Source organism: Phaenicophaeus curvirostris, chromosome 3 (genome assembly GCF_032191515.1).
Source record: "Phaenicophaeus curvirostris isolate KB17595 chromosome 3, BPBGC_Pcur_1.0, whole genome shotgun sequence".
NCBI lineage: Eukaryota > Metazoa > Chordata > Aves > Cuculiformes > Cuculidae > Phaenicophaeus > Phaenicophaeus curvirostris.
In genome coordinates this window covers 12,107,093-12,124,653 of record NC_091394.1, presented here as the reverse complement: position 1 = coordinate 12,124,653, position 17,561 = coordinate 12,107,093, and the positions used below count along the sequence as shown (strand labels likewise).

The 17,561-nt window shown below is 37.3% G+C and overlaps 1 protein-coding gene across 4 annotated transcripts in view; it reads right to left on the bottom strand.

The window, feature by feature from the left end:
• The window catches only part of EPB41L4B (erythrocyte membrane protein band 4.1 like 4B), a 167,909-nt gene that overhangs the window by 89,448 nt on the left and 60,900 nt on the right, over positions 1-17,561 (bottom strand). For 3 of the 4 annotated variants that reach the window (XM_069853385.1, XM_069853384.1, XM_069853386.1), the window contains exons 4-15: positions 17,265-17,343; positions 13,954-13,998; positions 13,201-13,253; positions 10,163-10,283; positions 9,448-9,535; positions 8,848-8,936; positions 8,463-8,532; positions 8,130-8,299; positions 7,917-8,026; positions 5,900-5,930; positions 5,344-5,377; positions 4,469-4,536 (exon numbers count right to left, since the gene is read on the bottom strand). In XM_069853385.1, the coding sequence (XP_069709486.1) occupies positions 4,469-4,536; positions 5,344-5,377; positions 5,900-5,930; positions 7,917-8,026; positions 8,130-8,299; positions 8,463-8,532; positions 8,848-8,936; positions 9,448-9,535; positions 10,163-10,283; positions 13,201-13,253; positions 13,954-13,998; positions 17,265-17,343 (958 nt within the window). Of the gene's footprint in view, positions 1-1,286; positions 1,857-4,468; positions 4,537-5,343; positions 5,378-5,899; positions 5,931-7,916; positions 8,027-8,129; positions 8,300-8,462; positions 8,533-8,847; positions 8,937-9,447; positions 9,536-10,162; positions 10,284-13,200; positions 13,254-13,953; positions 13,999-17,264; positions 17,344-17,561 lie in introns of those variants that run through there. The other variant, XM_069853387.1, reaches the window with a different exon arrangement.

The window sequence follows — 17,561 nt, the reverse complement described above, 5'->3', positions numbered from 1 at the left end:
ACACTGACAACACAGAAACCAATGATGTTCTATGACAAGAACGACACTGTATTATGAATGTGTGTGAATCATGAGGCAACCATGTTCGACTTTAATGTGAGTATTCAAAAACACCTCCTCCAGAAGGCATTGAGAGAAGCAGCTAAACTAGGCTCTTGTTCCAATGGCTCCAACAAAGTTTCTCTTTCTTTCTTTCCCAAATAAAGTGCTGCTGAAACAGAAGACGACTAGCCTAGGGGAAACTGAAGTCAGCCTCTGTGATTACCCACCTTAGGCTTATTTTGGCATTTTCACATCTTGGTGCACAATTGCTTTATTGTTTTTCTCCCTCTACAGACAACACTGAAAACATTAATCCAGCACAGCAACACAGGTACAAGTATAAGGTATATCATTACATCTATCCATCCTCCCCCAAAATCTTTCAAAAATGAATAATGCATCATAACCAGAATAAGAAGATCATAATTTTTTTTTATTTGTACTTAGCACATACAGGAAAGATCAAAACAAATATTAAAAGATAGCATTTGTAAACAAATATATTTCACAAAAAGTTACACACTATCAAATTTCCTCTGAAAAAAATCATAGTTATAGCTGTTTATAAATGTATATTTATCAAAATCAAGTTAAAAACTACTTCATTTTTAAAATATCCCAAATAAAGATTCATTCATTCCAAAAACTTCAGTAAGATAAATGCATGAATGAAGATGGCACTATGATTTCCAGTTTTAAAAAAAAAAAATAAATCGGCAAAGATGAAAATATCAGCCAAGCCTATTTAAAGACCTAGGTTTGTAAAATATACATTCAACTTTGCAAACATCTAACTTAAAAAAATAGATCTATTTCACTGGATTGTCCTTATCTTGTAGTGTCCTGATATGAGCTGTGCTTTGAATCCACTCAGAAGCAAGTTACGAGTAGGTAGTTCTATGCACTTGTACAGTTCACATCCATAATCACATTAAAAATAAGAAGAGAGCAGCACCCTTTTCAGCAAGGATTCATTTTAAACATTCTTGCCTTTATAGCAGCAGGTATGGTTTGGGGGGATGCTATCAATGTAATCAGTAAGTCAAAAAAGGAATACACATACTTCATGAAGTTTATTATAGTGTTCTTTCCCTATACTTGTTTTCAAAGTTAGGCAAGCACCTCTATTTTTCTTCAGAACACAAAAATTAAAAACAAATGACATCCAAATCTATGACTAACTCAGTAGGCTCCCTTTGTTGGTGGTCCATAAGCCATTTGGATTGCCAGTGTGAATTTTGGTCTTCCTCCCTCTAATCTCCTATTTGTATATCCACTAGAAAACAAAGTTTCTCAAACTTCATCTCCTAATTTGACTCAAAAGAAAAAAAGGTAATGAAAATAACTAAGGCCTGAATGGCTGATCTTCAGTAGCAGGCAGAGGGTCACAGATTCCAAACTACAGTAGAATGTAAATCCCCAGAAATATTTCTGGTCTCTGTGCACTGGTTTTCTTTTCAGCTTTCAAAAAAGGTTTTCCAAGACCTTTTACAAAGATAGGGAACATACTTTTCCCAAGGATGTCCATGAACACTTAACAGGGATGGATGTACATACAAAGACACACACATGATGCACAATACACTTTGAACATACTGCAGACAGACAAGGACCATGGAATGCAACGATGGTCTAAGATGGCAGGTGAAATGAAGATGACTGGTTTTCAGAGAGTCGTCATGAGTTTATCTTGGTACACCATGCTTTGCACTCCTCCTAAATTCTTCTGATTCTGCTCCTGGACATATCGTAAATTGCTGTCCTCTCCACTTGTTGGGGGGATCCAGTATGGCCTGTCATCATGATAGGGTGGCCTGTACCATTTGCACAGTTATTGGTTAGTGAGAGATGGAAGTAAACCTACAAGTGCTACACAGTAACATGAGTTCATCCAGCAAGTGCTAAGCATGCATACAGCGTGATGGCAGCTATTGGTAAGGGAATAGCTTGGTGATAGACCTCTAGATTTGATGCAGAAGCCACAGAAGGAAATAGGAATCTTTTAGCTGATTTCAAAACGTTTTGAATCAGAACCCAGCCATCAAAACCCCTCTCTGTTTTAAAGCGTTGCAGACAAGTGTCATGCATTAATGCTCCTGAATCCCAAGAGGGATGGTGAGGAGGGAGGAGGAGGCTATAGGAAAACTAAAGGCATACAACAAATGAGTAAAATAAACCATATAATGGAAACAGTTGAGCTCATGAAAATATACCCCTAAGGCCTAAAGAATTAAGAAAGGCAATACTATTAAAATTAAAATTTATTTTCTGTAAATACTGCCATCGGTTCAGGACTGGTGCAGTTAATTACATTGAAGCAGCCTGTAAGTTGTTTAGTTGCATTTTGTTAAGACAAACACCTACGCTCTATAGCTAGTACAGGTATTCCTCAGGGACTACCCAGTGAAACTTGCAAAAGCACTTAAGAGGAAGAATATTTTTCCTTATTTGCTCCTTACTTATTGCTGCTTAGAGATATAAACCTCAACCACTCCTACAATGCCTCTTTAATCATTGTGCCCCTCCCAATAAATAAATATTTGAAGCACAAGTTGTAAGCAACCACAATATTTAGGATTATCTCATTATCAAACTGAAGTTGCAATGAATTTTCTCAGAAGACTGAGCATTAAGTTAACTGCAAACAAATAATTTCACTGAAAAGACTTCACTAAGAAGACTGAGTCACAATTCCACATATTATTTCACAACTTATTAAAAATATACATATAGCATGCATTGCACACGTAGATTCATTTCAGCTCTTGGCTCATTCTAGACTTTCATGCCCAGCAGAAAGAATTTCATGCATCTGTGGTTTGATCTCAAGTTCATAGTTAGATGGATTAAGCTTTCTCCAATAAAGCTATCCAAGATGTTAAACACTCAACTCTTCTACTTTGACTCCAAGTTAGAATAACTTGAAGCTCCTACTTTAACCACACATTTAAACATGTCTGAGCATTTTCTACTGTGCTTGCACAACTGAGCTTTTAAGTATGGTGTTTAGACTTACAAGCCTAGCTATAGAAAAGCCATTGTTCGTATTTCACTGACCTTAATCTTTGCCCAGGCAGCAGAGAGGCTGAAGGGAGAGGTTGTCTACACATATTATAATACATTATTATACTTATTTCTATAGCAGTCTGCTCCAGAATGAACTATTTGGCTTTAAAACTTTACAGACTAATACCACAAGTGAAGAAATCTTTAGAAAAATTTCAGCAAAACCTCACAATTTATAAATTCATCAACCTCTCTTGACAATCACTCTTTCATAAAGTCAAATTGGACATTTTAAATCACACACAAAAAATGGACAAGTGAACCCTAGAACCAGAAATAATCTTGAACATGAAGTAACGCCAAAGTCAGTTACCTAATTTAAAGAGTCAACTGTTTCTACCACGAATTTAGTATCTACTTTACTGTTGTATGCTAGCAATTTTGAGCTGAGAGTGAATATGCTTGTGCCTCTGCCTAGCATTTCTAATAACATTATTTGCCTTTTTCCAGCATTCTTCTACTCAAGCTTGGATCAAATTGTCTTTTCAACCATTTTAAGCTCAGACTCATCTCAGAGCCTGCCTATACTAAGAACAAAGGCTTCCTATCCTGATGTCAGACAAATACAAATGAAGATAAGGGCATTGGTATTTTTCAGTCAAGAGAGTGATTATTTGTCTAAAAAACTGAGTAATCTAAAAAAGTAACTTTTCATTGGGACATAATAACAGCTGATTTCTATCATGTATACATGCTCATACACATTGACCAGCAGGTGTGTGCTTTCACTGTATGTTCCACCAGGCTAATTTTAACTTAGACTGAATTTCCCTCATTTCTAGTTACAAAACAAAAATTACGTGAGAAGATAGCACATTAACTCATACAGGAATATTTTTGTGAAACAGCTATCAAAAATTCAATGCTGTAACTTCACTAACACTAATTATCTGTAGAAGTCCCCGATACATTGTTCCACATGCATGTTATTTTCCCATATGCATTCCTACCAAAGATCAGAAAGTGTTGAAATGCAAGAATCTGTTCACTCATAATTTAACTTTATCCTAAAATGAGTTTCTTCTTTGTTTTAGGAGATAAAATATTGATCAAATTGCAATTAGTTTTATCAAAGCACTGAGCATTTTCTTATCCAACATACTTCCTACAGAAATGCACTAAAGTTGTATTTCAAATTCTGAATTAAAAATCAACCTGAAAAAAAATTTCATCAAGAAGATCAGGACATTCTGAAGTAAAATCTAAATAGAAAGTATTTAATACTGCCTGTACTTCATATATTTCCAACTTCTGTTGGCTTTTCATGTGTAGAAAATCACCCAGTACATCCAACAAAGCTTCATGCCAACAGATTAAGATAAAGAAAGAAGTAATCATCTTTTTTGTGAAGATTGCTTACCTTACATTCACAGGTGTATGTGGATGCCAGTGTGGCTGAGCAGGATGTATATTAGGATGATATGGTGGCTGCAAGTGAAAACATTGAAAGCTGTTAATGAAATTATACAAAAATATTTTATTTTTTTTCCTGGGGCCATGAGGAATATGCTCCCTATGAGATCTAGAAACCCCACTTTTTCAGACCTTCTCCAATGCTGTTAAGAATATTCATGAGACCTCTTGGTGATGAGCTTTCTTGTCGGGACACACTCATGGGAAAATGCAAAGAAAATTGCTTTTCTGTTTGAGAGACAACCTGGCACATCTACTGCTTCTCTTAGAAAGCACACTGAAAGAATGTCAGTTTTAATCAAAAGGTGGAGAGTGAGAAAGGTCACTATTAAAATAGCAGTCTTCAGAAGGTCACCTGTCTTTGGTGAAAGAATTTTTCTCTCATATCCATGAGATCTTGAAGAGAAACAGTGAAATGAAATCACGAGAGAAACTTTTAGTAAAAGCAGGTGTTGAGGCTAAGTTCTCATGCACTCACTCAGTTTGGATGAAAGCACAACTTGCTTTCTCAGTAGCACTGACTGCTAGTATCCCAGATGAAAACCAGGTAAGGTTTTCCCCTCAAGTGTATAAAGAAGCTTCTTTAAAAAAATCAAAACCAACCAACAAACATTTGACCAGCAATGAACTCCTTAAGTGTTGTGATGGGGGAAGATAATTGTAACTGTGAACCCATTGACAGGGATCATCCAGCGTGAGAGGCTGCTCTAGATAAAGGTGTTGCTCACAGAGCAGTCTCACGTGGTCCATCATATTCACAGTCCCAAAGACTTTAACCTGTGAATTCAAGGGGAACAGGGAACATAACTGTTAGGCTCTTACCTGGTAGTTAAGGACTTCAGGAGTATTTTTAGCACTATGGGAGAAAAAAAAAAAAAATCAGCTTTTCTGTAATCAATACATCTACGTCTCTATTTCCTATAGGTCAGGGTTCTTATCTTCAGGGAAGTATTACAGTGAAGTAAAATTCATATTCTTAAAGGACATTAATATTTTATTCAAGATACATACCACAACAATTAAAGTGCAAGAATGAGGGGTGGAAATTTTTTTTTCTTCATTTTACATTTATGGAACAGGCAAAAATAACCTTAGATAAGTTACCATAATAGTAATTAGCAGAAAGGAGAAATGCTTTACTTTAGTCCAAACTCAAACAGAAAAAGAAAAAACCCAAAACAAACCCGAAAAAAAAGTAGAATGACTTTAAGTCTCATAGGTAGCCCCCAAGAATAACACTGCATAATGAGAAATCCCAAAGCAATTCAGTCCCCACCAGAGAATTTGTTTCAACAAATCCTAATATAGAAATGGTTGTCAGAATCCTTTTAGCCTGACAATAGCAATTAAGAGATAGAGAACTTGGGCAGTCACTTACCACAGTTGTGCTGCTTTCACAGGATTGTTTGCTTAAAAACAAAACAAAACAAAAAACCTTTAAGATGTGAAACATGCATAAGTTTGCAGCTATTGTGATTGGGATGTTACATTAAAGCTCAAGTGAATCCTCATACAGATTGCCCTACTGCATCAGAACGGTTAAGTGCAGCCCTGTGCTTCCTAGCATTCCTGTGTGGGTACATAAAGGATGAGGCAGATAAAAACCTCCCTCTCTTTCTGCAGGAGTCCAAGTCCATCAAAGAACACAGCATAGGAGAGTAGTCTCCCCAAATGTCATAAAATTTCAGCAGACTGAGTTCTGCACTTTTCTCACCTTGCTGTAGCTACCACGTCAACACCATTGAGTCCCTAAAAAACTAGATACTACCCCTCGCATCAATTCTATCTTACAGAAACAACAGTATTGCTGAAGTTAGTAATGGTCTCATTACAGTGAAACATGGTAGCCAAAAAACACATTGACTGGGAATATGGCAAGGCACTGAGCATGAGCAACAAGGTCTTGGCTTGTGCTTTGAATAGAGTGGAAAGAACGGTGAAAACAGCAGTTGAATAACTGGCATGTAACATTTCTTTTCCCTGACAAGCCGTGTATTTTTCAAGAGCATTGAAAAATTGCCAAGTGATACAGCTGAATATCCAAGTCTCTGCTGAATGCAGAAAGTGGATAACAAACTTAATGAGACATTGCAGAAGTCTCGAAAGAGACTGAGCTAGTACTGAAGCAAACGTTTTTGGGCTGCAACTATGTATAGGTTTTAGTGGCCAAGAGATGTATGAAAGACAATGATCTAAAGGGAGTTTTTGTGTTAACAAACATACCGTTGAGCTCGCTGGAAGGAGATCACCTGGGTATGACAGCAGTTTTGCTTCACTGCTGTGCACAGAGAACTAAACAAAGCGTAAGCCACACTTTCTCTCTTCTCCCCCCATCTCACAGACCTAAGTACAGAAGCACTGAGAGACAAGGTATAACCTGCAGGCCTGACAGATCCTATTATTGTAAAAGAAACCCAAAAAACCAAAACCCTAAAATAATTTATGTTTCCATTTGTGAAATCATTGACTCTCATGTATCACACTGTAGTATCGCACAAATTTAATACATCTGCATTCTGAAAAAAACCTGACATGTGGAAGGTTGTTACAACCTCTAGAAAGCACACGATTGCCACCCTTCTCTCCCCATCGTACATGAGAACTAAAAGTGCCTTCATAATACCACAAGGATTTTTCATGGAGCTTCTTATTCTAAGAATGCAAAGGAGTGCAGACATCCCAAGGGAATGTCAGCTCACTGTGCTCCTACAGTAACTACATCTCTAAACTCAAATAATACAAAATTTAGAGGGAGCTGTCTTGCAGCTCTCATTCCTAGGTTTTTCTACAGGGAATAAAAGTCTTATCTGAAGTTTTGAAGGACAAATGACAAAACCACAAGGGAAATAAATTCCTTGTAATTCCATTCAAATTCAGCACACTTCAAATCCCAGAAAAGGCTCGTTGAGGTCAGAGAAGTGAATAACATGCCATTATAGTCAGCAAGGAAGCAATAATTGTATAATAAGACTGCTTAACAATCCTAAAACTGGCCAGATAAGCAAGTCAGTGAGGCTTTCTTTCGGACACTGCTCTACTATACGTGTCAAATGTACTTTTTCAAATAAAATGTTACATGCCTTCCCTCATTGAATTTGATGTAACTTTTCTTCCCTCCTCAATGGAGCAGCAAAAGAAACCATTGGTACCCTCCTTCTCCATAGATGGCAGATAGAAAAAATAAGTATAAACAGAGATTAAAAGTGGTAGGTATGAACAATGGACTTTGACTTCAGAGAAGAAAAAAACCCCAAACACACATTCTGGTATTTTAGGTGGGCTGATGTGGTTTTCTTTTTATCCTGTGGTACAGATTTTATCATTGTAACATCACATTTATGGGTTAACAGGACACCGGCATGACTGGTTCAGTGAACACGTGTACAAATACTTACCTTTGAAAGTTGAATGCCTTCGAGAAGGATATCGCTTGCTGGGCCTTCTTTCAAATGTACTAGTTCTGCGTAATCGCGTTCCATGTGTTGCTTGATACTCTGTCCGCCCACTTAAAATACAGAAATAAACAAAGTTAACTACTACCTTTTGCTGGATGGTGTACGTCTTTCTTTGCATAAACGCAAATACATCGCTGTTACTTTGCTGAATACCTGAATCTGAAGCGTGATCCCAGTCTTATGAAGTCGGATCTACTCGATTTACTATTTGCTGGGGCTCGCAATCTGAAGAAAGCATGATGCTCCACTGCACACTTCCACAAGTGCTTGCATGTTTTGGCACTATCTAACCGGAAAACAAATGTGTGCTCTTGCTCTCTGCCCTAAATGCAGAAACAAAAGACACAAAGGTTGACACGCATTATATAAGTTACTGTCCTTGGTAGGAAGAATATAGCCTGGGCCAACAGTGTGCTGAGCCTCCCTTGTGTTCCAAGCACACACCACACTTTGTTGGATCAAGCCCAAGGAAGGGAAGAAAGTTACCTGCTCATCATCTTCTACAACCACAAGTGTTAGCTTGCTCTTTTTAAAGTCCATTTTTGTTATTTTAGGCCTAAACATAAGAAGCAAAAAGAAAATTAATGGAAAAATAATACTTGGTAATCTAGGAGAATTCTCCAAAATGTATGAGTGATCTGCAATGCTGGAATGCTTCAGGAATCATAATAAAAAGTCTGATTTCCTGGAAGTGTGATTATTTTTCAACAAACATATCACACTTGAGAGTGGTACCTGTAACCTGGCCAATTTACCTTTAGATTTAATCTTGTAGATTCAATTTACATTACAAAATATAGTCAGGAGCCCATTATGTAAAGAATGATTTCAGCATTTTAACAGAAAGGAGTATAACACACAAGTAGATTACCAAAAGAATAAGCCTATTTTGTTGGCTCCTTCAAAGATCAATATGCCTGTTGGTGTCAGTCCAAGAGCATATTCACAACCATCTCTTCCCTGCAAGCAAGCACAGAATCAATAATCAATATGCCATTAGTAGTGTAAATCTTACTACAGTAGCATGCCAAAATCCATAGGTTTTAAACTAAACAAGGAGGTTTGCATATTTTTAACATAACTGAGCAGAAGAATATACATCTTATTGGGTGCAAATTGGCAGGTTTTGGCAACAGGGGGCTGCAGGGTGCCCTTCGTGGAAGGAGGTCATGTGCTGCTGCAGATGTATAACCTGCAGGGAAAACAAGGGGACACGATACTAGGAAGAGGGAATAGGGGAGGAAATGTGTTGGACTGAAGCTGAGCCATGGGAGGAAAGGTATTTCTGTGATTGTTTTATTGTCTTCTCTTTTTTGGTCAGTACCCAAATCAGTAATTAAACGCTTACGTTAATTGGCAGTATATTATTTTTGGTGAAATTCCCTGAGTTGAGACTGTTTTGCCTGAGATGGCTTCTCCATTCACTGTTCTGACTCCACATTCATAAAATAAAATATAACATGAATCTTACCTTAACTACATGCATATCTACACCGTACATTTCTAGCCATTTTGCTTTGTTCAAGTAGCACAATTCGGCCTGCGCTGGGCTCTTTCCCCTAAGAACATAAAATGTATTTATACTTCAGGGTAGGAAATTTTTATCCGTTTTAAATGTTCTAAATTTTTTTCCCCTTCTCTTTGGGCACTCAGTCTTAAAGGCATTAATTGGCACTTCAAGCTTTGCTTAAGTTTTTACCCTCTTTCCTCCAAAGGAAAACAAAATAGACGGATGAAAATTTGAAAAAGGTCTAAAATTGCCAGTAAGGATGAAAATGCAGGACAGCATCACCAACATGTCCCATATTAATTAACATAGGACAGGAAAATCTATTTGTTGCTACCCTGAACACAAAACTTCATGTGCACAGGTATCAGAGAGAAAGAGAATTGTTTTCAACTCAAACAGAAAAGAAAAAAAAAAATTCAGACTGCTTAAACTGTTATGAAACCACCTAAAGAAAAACAAACAGAAAAAGAAAAAACTACCCTACCAATCTTGCCTAAATTACTGCCTGCCATTTCTAAGGAGGGGGAGAGTTTAAAGGCTGCCTATAATACTTCGCAATCGATAAACACAATTGCCATTTTAAGTCTGTTGAAGGGGTTCTTGTGGATATATTTGATTTTGGAATAGAAGAAAGCCTTCTGTTGCTAGAAACACCACTCCCACACAAGTACCCTACCTGCACTCTTTCCATTTCTGGAAAATGTCAAATTCCATTGCTTCGGTCTGGTTTGGTGCAAATCTGAATTCAGACACAAGTTCTGGCGTGTGCTCTGGGTGCTCGCACTCTCCCAGCTCAGCTGCAATCAATCAGTTAAGAAGTTAAAATTATAAAGACCCTGGGATATCCAGAAACATTAAATTCCATAATCTGTACAAAGACAATTATAGTTTTTAAGTTTCTAAGTGTGCTGTAGAAGTTTAAGTGTGCTGATGATGCAAGTTAAAAAGAAAGCTAAACAAACAAACAAGAAAAAAACCCACAAATTCAAACTAGATTGTAAAGCAAAAGTCAGACAAATGCATTTTCAGGAGCAGTGTAAGGTTATGGTACAGAATACTGACATTTAAGAACTTTAGAACTAAACCGACTTAACTATAGTTGCTTCTCTGGATTTTAAAGGATTTAAAGGAAACCAAGTTTCTATTAAAAACAAAAATCAATGAACTATTTTTTCAGAAGAGGTTACTTTGAAACTCCCTCTCACTGCAATGAAGTCATTCTTTTCATACCAAACCATTTTCAACTCTATTGCACGCTTTGTTACATTAGTATTTGATAGGAATGGTTGGACTCGATGATCCGATGGGTCTTTTCCAAACTGGAGATTCTATGATTACTGTTGGTGTCAAAACACCACAATACCTCAAGAAACTGAAAAGTTGTGGGTTTTTTTGGTTTTGTTTATTTATTTTTTTTCTAGAAAGAAACACTGAAGCCTTAACATAACTGAGGTGTCACTTTCTACATATTTACTTAGGGCCTGATATCTTATTTTCTAGAAGCAGAACAGTCTGCAGTTCTACTGAGCTCAGCAGGAGATGCAAGTGCTGAGCATCTCAGTGACTTACACCCTTAACTGTCCTATGCCTGCCTTGTGCTACCTCTCAGCTATAGAAGGAGACTGCAACATCACTGCTGCAGGACTGAGACACAAACATCAGCGTCAAATACACTGTTCAGCAATACCACCTGTCAACATGCGCACGATATGATTCCAAATCAAGCCTTTGTCAGTCAGTGGTTTTTGACTACAATTACTACAGTTTTATTGCTTCAGGACAGTGCAACGCAACAGGTGACATGTTTAATTCACTATCAGTCCGCAAAACACCTAGCAGGATACATTAGATCATAGGAAGTTACATTCAAAATGCAATCTGTTAACTAATACACCTACTAGGTGGTTTTGTGCACTTGAGCTTCACTCAAACATTTAGCATCCTGAGGATATTAAACAGATAGAAATGAACATCAATGAACTCAAATTACTGCCTCACACACATTTTTTTTCTCTTCAACAGTAATCTTCCATGGTGAGTTACAGCATTCTTATCTATACCTTTTTCTTTTACAGAGCATCTCAGCTCTGCTGCTGTTTCATCTAAGTTGTAAACCTATTTAACGCAAGTTCTGCTAAGAATTGCTGGCAGTCCAGTCTCCCATATATAAGACGGAGCCACAGCAAACACATTAGCAAGGAATACTTCAAGGGAAAAAAAGCAAGGAACTGAAGCGTGACGTGTTCACAACCATCTAGGAAAAACACGGGAGATTTCTCTGCTAGTCAGCTGAGAGAGAAGGCAGGGAATGAAGGCTGACTATGCTGTAAAGAGGATGTGTAAGGATGAGAAGACACATGAGCTCATAGGACAAAAGAGACACAGAGAAGCTAGGGCAGAAGTACAAGAAAAATAATCACCTTTGTTTCTCAATAGCTGCACTCACTTTTTATTCACTTTCAGTCAAACAAATGATGTCATCAGTTTGATCTCTAAGAAATAGGTCTTGAAATTAAAATGGCCAGTAAAAGCCTCATCAGCTCCCCACACAGGGTAGAGAGGCACTGGAAGAAAGGGGAAGCATGGGCTCCTTACAACGATGCTCTTACTAGTGCCTTTCCTGGTGGAATTACATTCCCTGAATTTCTCAGCAGCACTAATATTTTTCTGCACAAGGGCACAGCAAAGGACTCATCTCTTCATTTGCAGTTTTATGACAAAGTATCATGATTTGGCACACCCTGCCTCCAGTATTTTTTTTCCTGGGGGGGAGTAGGGGTGGTGCTACATAATACATGTTTATACATTATCTGTGTTGTTTAATAAATAACTGCATAAAATGTGAGTATTTTTAAAAGGAAGTGTTCTAGAAAGTTTTTGAAAAGCGTAGAAATTTGTTTATCTGCAAACATATTGTTGATTCTTTTACACAGAAGGAAAAAAAAAAGGTTGCACTAACCCATAAAGATGTCTTATAATTAGAACTGAAAACTGGAGTTCTCACAAAAAAGTTCTCATTTTCAATTTAATTAATTAGTTTCAAAAGTACTAATGTGTTCACCAATAAAAAAAAACTCAAAACATTTTCCTACAATAAACTAATGAAACGTAGTGTCCTAGGATTTTTTAATCTTGTAACTCTTGCTCCTCGTACATAAATAATCTTAGATCTTACCTTTCCGTGTAATTCTCTCCTCTCCAGTGCATGCCATTCCCACCCTCCTGCCCTGAAATCATCCCATATCACACACCATGGAGGCTTGTTCTTCCAAGCACTGGACACGAAGCAGGCCACCCACATCCAAAACTACACCTGCAGGGACCTGACTGTCATAGAACCTGTGCTGAAGGGCCAGCTGCTAATTCTTCAGGCTGAAGAGGTAACACCATTCACACAACACACCTTGTCCCTCAGTGAGGAACTATTTGGGATCTTTCTTCTCCGGTTAACCCCTGGTTTTCATGAAAGGCACGTCTATTCACGTCCTTGCCACTCCTTCCCTTTGGCAAGTGTGCTGACATTGGCTAATGAAGTTCAGAAGTTATGAATGGAGGGAAGAGAGGAAAGTGGTCTCCCTAAAATTCTTCTCCTCAGGTAAAGAAATGCCATTTATATATGATCAATAAGAAATCATTAGTGTTGAAGAGTAAAAAGAAACTAGTAGGTGAATTTTATAACACATTAAGACAAATCACTTTCAAAAGATTGCATACCTTGAAGACACAGAGCTGCTAGTTCAACAGCAGTTTCATACGGGCATTTTAATCTTAAAAAGAAAATAAAACAAGCTATAAACCCCATGTCTTTTCTCAGTGAGTTTCTCTTGCAATAAAGATAAAAAGCATTCTTACATATGACAAGGAAATATTAAATTCCACAAGCTATTAATGATATGAAGCATCTAAAATTAATTTAATTTAATATAATATCATTCTTTCCTAATTTGATAAATTCTAATTACTACTAAACACATGATACACCACCATAAAACAAGCTTGAAATAACAGAGACAAAATTAAATCGACTAAGAAACCATTATTGTTCCAACACTATATTTTAGAACAAGTCATTTTGAGGGTTGTTTTTCTTTGTAACTAAAAAGTGTTCCACTTCATCATCTTTTCCTCCTATATTTTACCTACCACACTGAAAAATATGGCAAACTAACATTAAATTTTAAAGTCACAAAAATCAGGAAAGTCTTTACTCTCTTTATACCTGGTCAATCTATCAAAGGTATTCACGCATTTCATTTGTCAGTAATGTAACGATGATGCACACAAGCCATATGTATCTCTATTCTAAAGGAAAAAGTGCACATGGCACTGTAAACTGTGTTTATAATCTGTGCACGAATACCGTAAAGAACTAAAATAATCACACAGTTAAGTAAAATTTTAAATCACTAAAAAATTAACTAGTATGAATAATTTAAATTACAGCTGCAAGATCATAGAGGTACTTACTTCCCTGAAAGAATGTCTTGCCGGAGCTGTAATACAAACAGGTACCTGACAAATAAAAATTCAGAAAGTCAAAAGTATATAAGTCGTCATCTTTCTGGTCCCAGTGGCTAGAAAAATATTCCAATCCATTAAGTCGTTAAAACATTTTAATTAACTTGCTCTTAAATAAAAACGGCATTGGGGATCACTCAAATACACCCTGTAACCTTTAAAGTTCCTATAGCTTTCACTAAAATCAAGAACAAGAGAACATTTCTCACCTACTGGCTGTGCAGGACATGTCCAAAGCCTTGCTGTTTAGAGATGTGCTCTACTCTGAGCATGCACCACAGCAACCTAAATGTGTTTCTGACACTCCAGTGTTCTCCTGAACTGAGTCTTGCCCAATAAAAACAAGAACTGAACTATAGCATCTAGAGACAAAACACAGGTAAAGGCATGAAGACTTCAGGGATACCTTTTCAAACAGAAATACAGAACATGGAAGAAGTTCAAACTGGGCAGAAGGAAAAGCTCAGATTGAATTTTCACTTATTACAGCAGCAAAGTTCTGAATAAAAGAAACTTGAATTCCATGAGCCCACAGGTTTATTTAGGAGCCCAAGTAGGAATTTACAGCCTTCAAACTCTAGTATTTTAAACTCTTGCTAATCTTCAGTTCTAGGCATTCTTCATGTTTTACAGCCACTCAGAATCAGGGTTTGAAGCATGCAGAAGCACCCCAGGCCATGTAAGAGCTCTGTACAGGACAGGCTCTGCACTGCTCTGGATGCTACCGCGTGAGGCTTGCAACGATGAGTGACTCAAGAAAGCACAAAGTACTACTGAGAGTCAACCCAGCAAACAAACGTACACCTCTCATCTTTACAAAGGATGCTAGAAAGACTTGTTTTTCATCACAGAGGATGTGTTGTGAACACGGTGAAGGATGAATAGTTGGAATCAGACAGGAAAACAGAAATGAAAAGGAAGATTAAAAACACTTCTCATGATGTACTAAAGCAGAATCAGATGTACCCATATTAGCTCTGTGTCACATCTTTGATTCACGTTCTTGGCTAATGCCTGACTTGCCAATCAAACCTGGGTACTTGCATGCATAGATTAAGGGTAGACAAGTACATAGTTCCTGTTCTTACTTTTTTCCGCTGATGATTCACAACCCCATGAACTCTTCTAAATTTGCGAGGAAAATATGAGCAGTGCTTCCATCACAGTCAGCCAGCCTGTGCAGAGCTGCAGCTCTGCTCTGCTTGGTATAGCTTACTCCTGCTCCTTTTCTGCATGCAGTTCCTGATATTCCCCAAATCAGCAGAATGCCGTATTTTCCTAACTAAACCAACTAATTGGGTCCCATAAAAGTGACAGAAGAGGTCACTGCACTAGATTTCAACTGTTTTTAAACTGGAAAAAGAGTGGGTGAAGAGTTTCAGCACTTCCCCATCAGAGTTCTATTTATGAGAATGTGATGTTTACAGCTTCACTAGAAACTGGACTCTACCAGGAAACATGTCTCCACATGGAATTTTGAACACCTTTCCAACCAGGCCAGTTCATGGTTCCTGTTAACAATTATTATTCTTCCTCCTCTTACTCCCGTTCCATTTCCACTTGGAATAATTGTGAGCATATAGTTGCTAATCTTCACTATTTACTCAACATACTATATGGAAAATACGATCCAGCTAAAATAAAGATTCTTAAAGTACCAGCAGCGTTTAAAATTACTTCCTCCAACAAAAATAAAAATGCAACTATTTGTTCACTGCTGAATCAATTTCCAGCACATTTTCATTTTATCTTTGTAGTTTCACAGTGGTCTTCTGTCAAGCTTATATTTAAAAAAAAATAAAATTAATATTCGGAACATTGACAATCTAGCTCACTAAAGTGTTTTTCTAATTAAAACAATCTTCTGAAATGTCATCTTTCAGCAATAATTAGATCACAAAGCATAAGAGGTTAATATTTTCAGAGGAAACATCTCACTCAAAACACAGTAATGATCACATAGCTCAGAAAGACATCTCTCTGACTAGGATCATGTGATTCAGAAGATGAAGCAAGAAATCTTGTAGTAGACAGTAATGAAATAATTTGATCACAGGGAAAATGTAATACTTGTCAGATACATGCCCTGATATATGAAGTTTTACATCAATTTTTAGAAAATGTATATTATTCCTACTAATTTAACTGCATTTTCATCCATTTATTTTGGACTCTTCAAGATCTTATACCCAACTACATAAATGGCAGAGAGTTCCATAGGTTAATTATACATTGTATAGGAACATGCCCTATTAACACTGCTACACTAAATTAATAATGGATATTAAAACCACCTGATAAGGTAGTGACAATTAGCTCTTTGATCTTGTCTCAGGCACTGAAAAAAATTGTATGGTCAAACCAGCAGATATGAAAGGAGAAGTAAATATATGGCTGGAGGCATAAACATCAAATGTATCTGAACTACAACAACCAACAATCTTAAAACACCTAAGGCTGATTTGGATCACAGTGATTATTTCCAAACAAATTACAAGACATAAAAAGTGCCCTACAGTGAAAAGGAGAACAAGAACACCAAGAATAAGATAAAATAACATTAAGATAGATGATTACTATACAAAGAAGACACAAGGTTGGCAGACACAAAAGGTAAGTAAAACCTTTTCATCCAGCTGCTTCTTTCCCAGTTTTCAAAATATCCTCTAGATCACACTAAGGTGCTATGAACCCAGCAAGGAACAGTCCCCACAGCCCAGAAAACAGCCCACCAGACTGAAACAAAGAGACCTTCAAGTATTCTAAGGTGACTTTATACAATGCACGCCTTACACCTTTTGCACCACAGAGAACTTGCAGAGAAGTGGAAGAGATTCAATCAAGCATCCACCAAGAACTCAAGCTGTCTATTCCCACAACTCTGTTCCTTTTGTGCCATTATTAAATCACCCCAAAGTCTCAGAGCCATAGGGAAAAACCAGAGCATTTTTGCAGCACATGATGGAAAATCCTCTCAGAGGTGTGAAGAGCTCTGCCTACCCAACACTGCATTTCTCTGCTAACTTCAAACTACTGGAACACATCATCTTCTACAGACACCTGGAGAGGCCTATGAATGGCAAATAGCAGCAAATACGATGATGTTTCTGGTGTTTTTCTTAGGAAAACACCTAAGAATTCAGACAAAACGATCAGTCCTAGTAGGAAAGCTCAAATCACCTGTTTACAGTACCCCCATACACCTTAGATATCTTATTTACCCCCTGCCAGTAACCCAGTTAACCATGCATAGTTCCTACCTTGTAAACTCCTCATGAAGGTTGTTCGGTTCCGATGAATAGTACTTAATTCGAAAATGCAACGTGTATGGAGGTCCAACTGTACACGCAGAGATTTTAAATGGGGAGGGAAAAAAAAAGTTCACACTAGTTGCAGTTCTGCTGAGGCAGAACAACAACCACCATCCCACAACCCAGGAAAGCCAAAATGAAGGCTTTTTTCCAAATTCTTCAAATAAGCAAATATTTCATGTTTTTAAATTTAAAAATGCATGCAATAAAAAAAAATAGATTATTACCATACTTCATGATACTCTA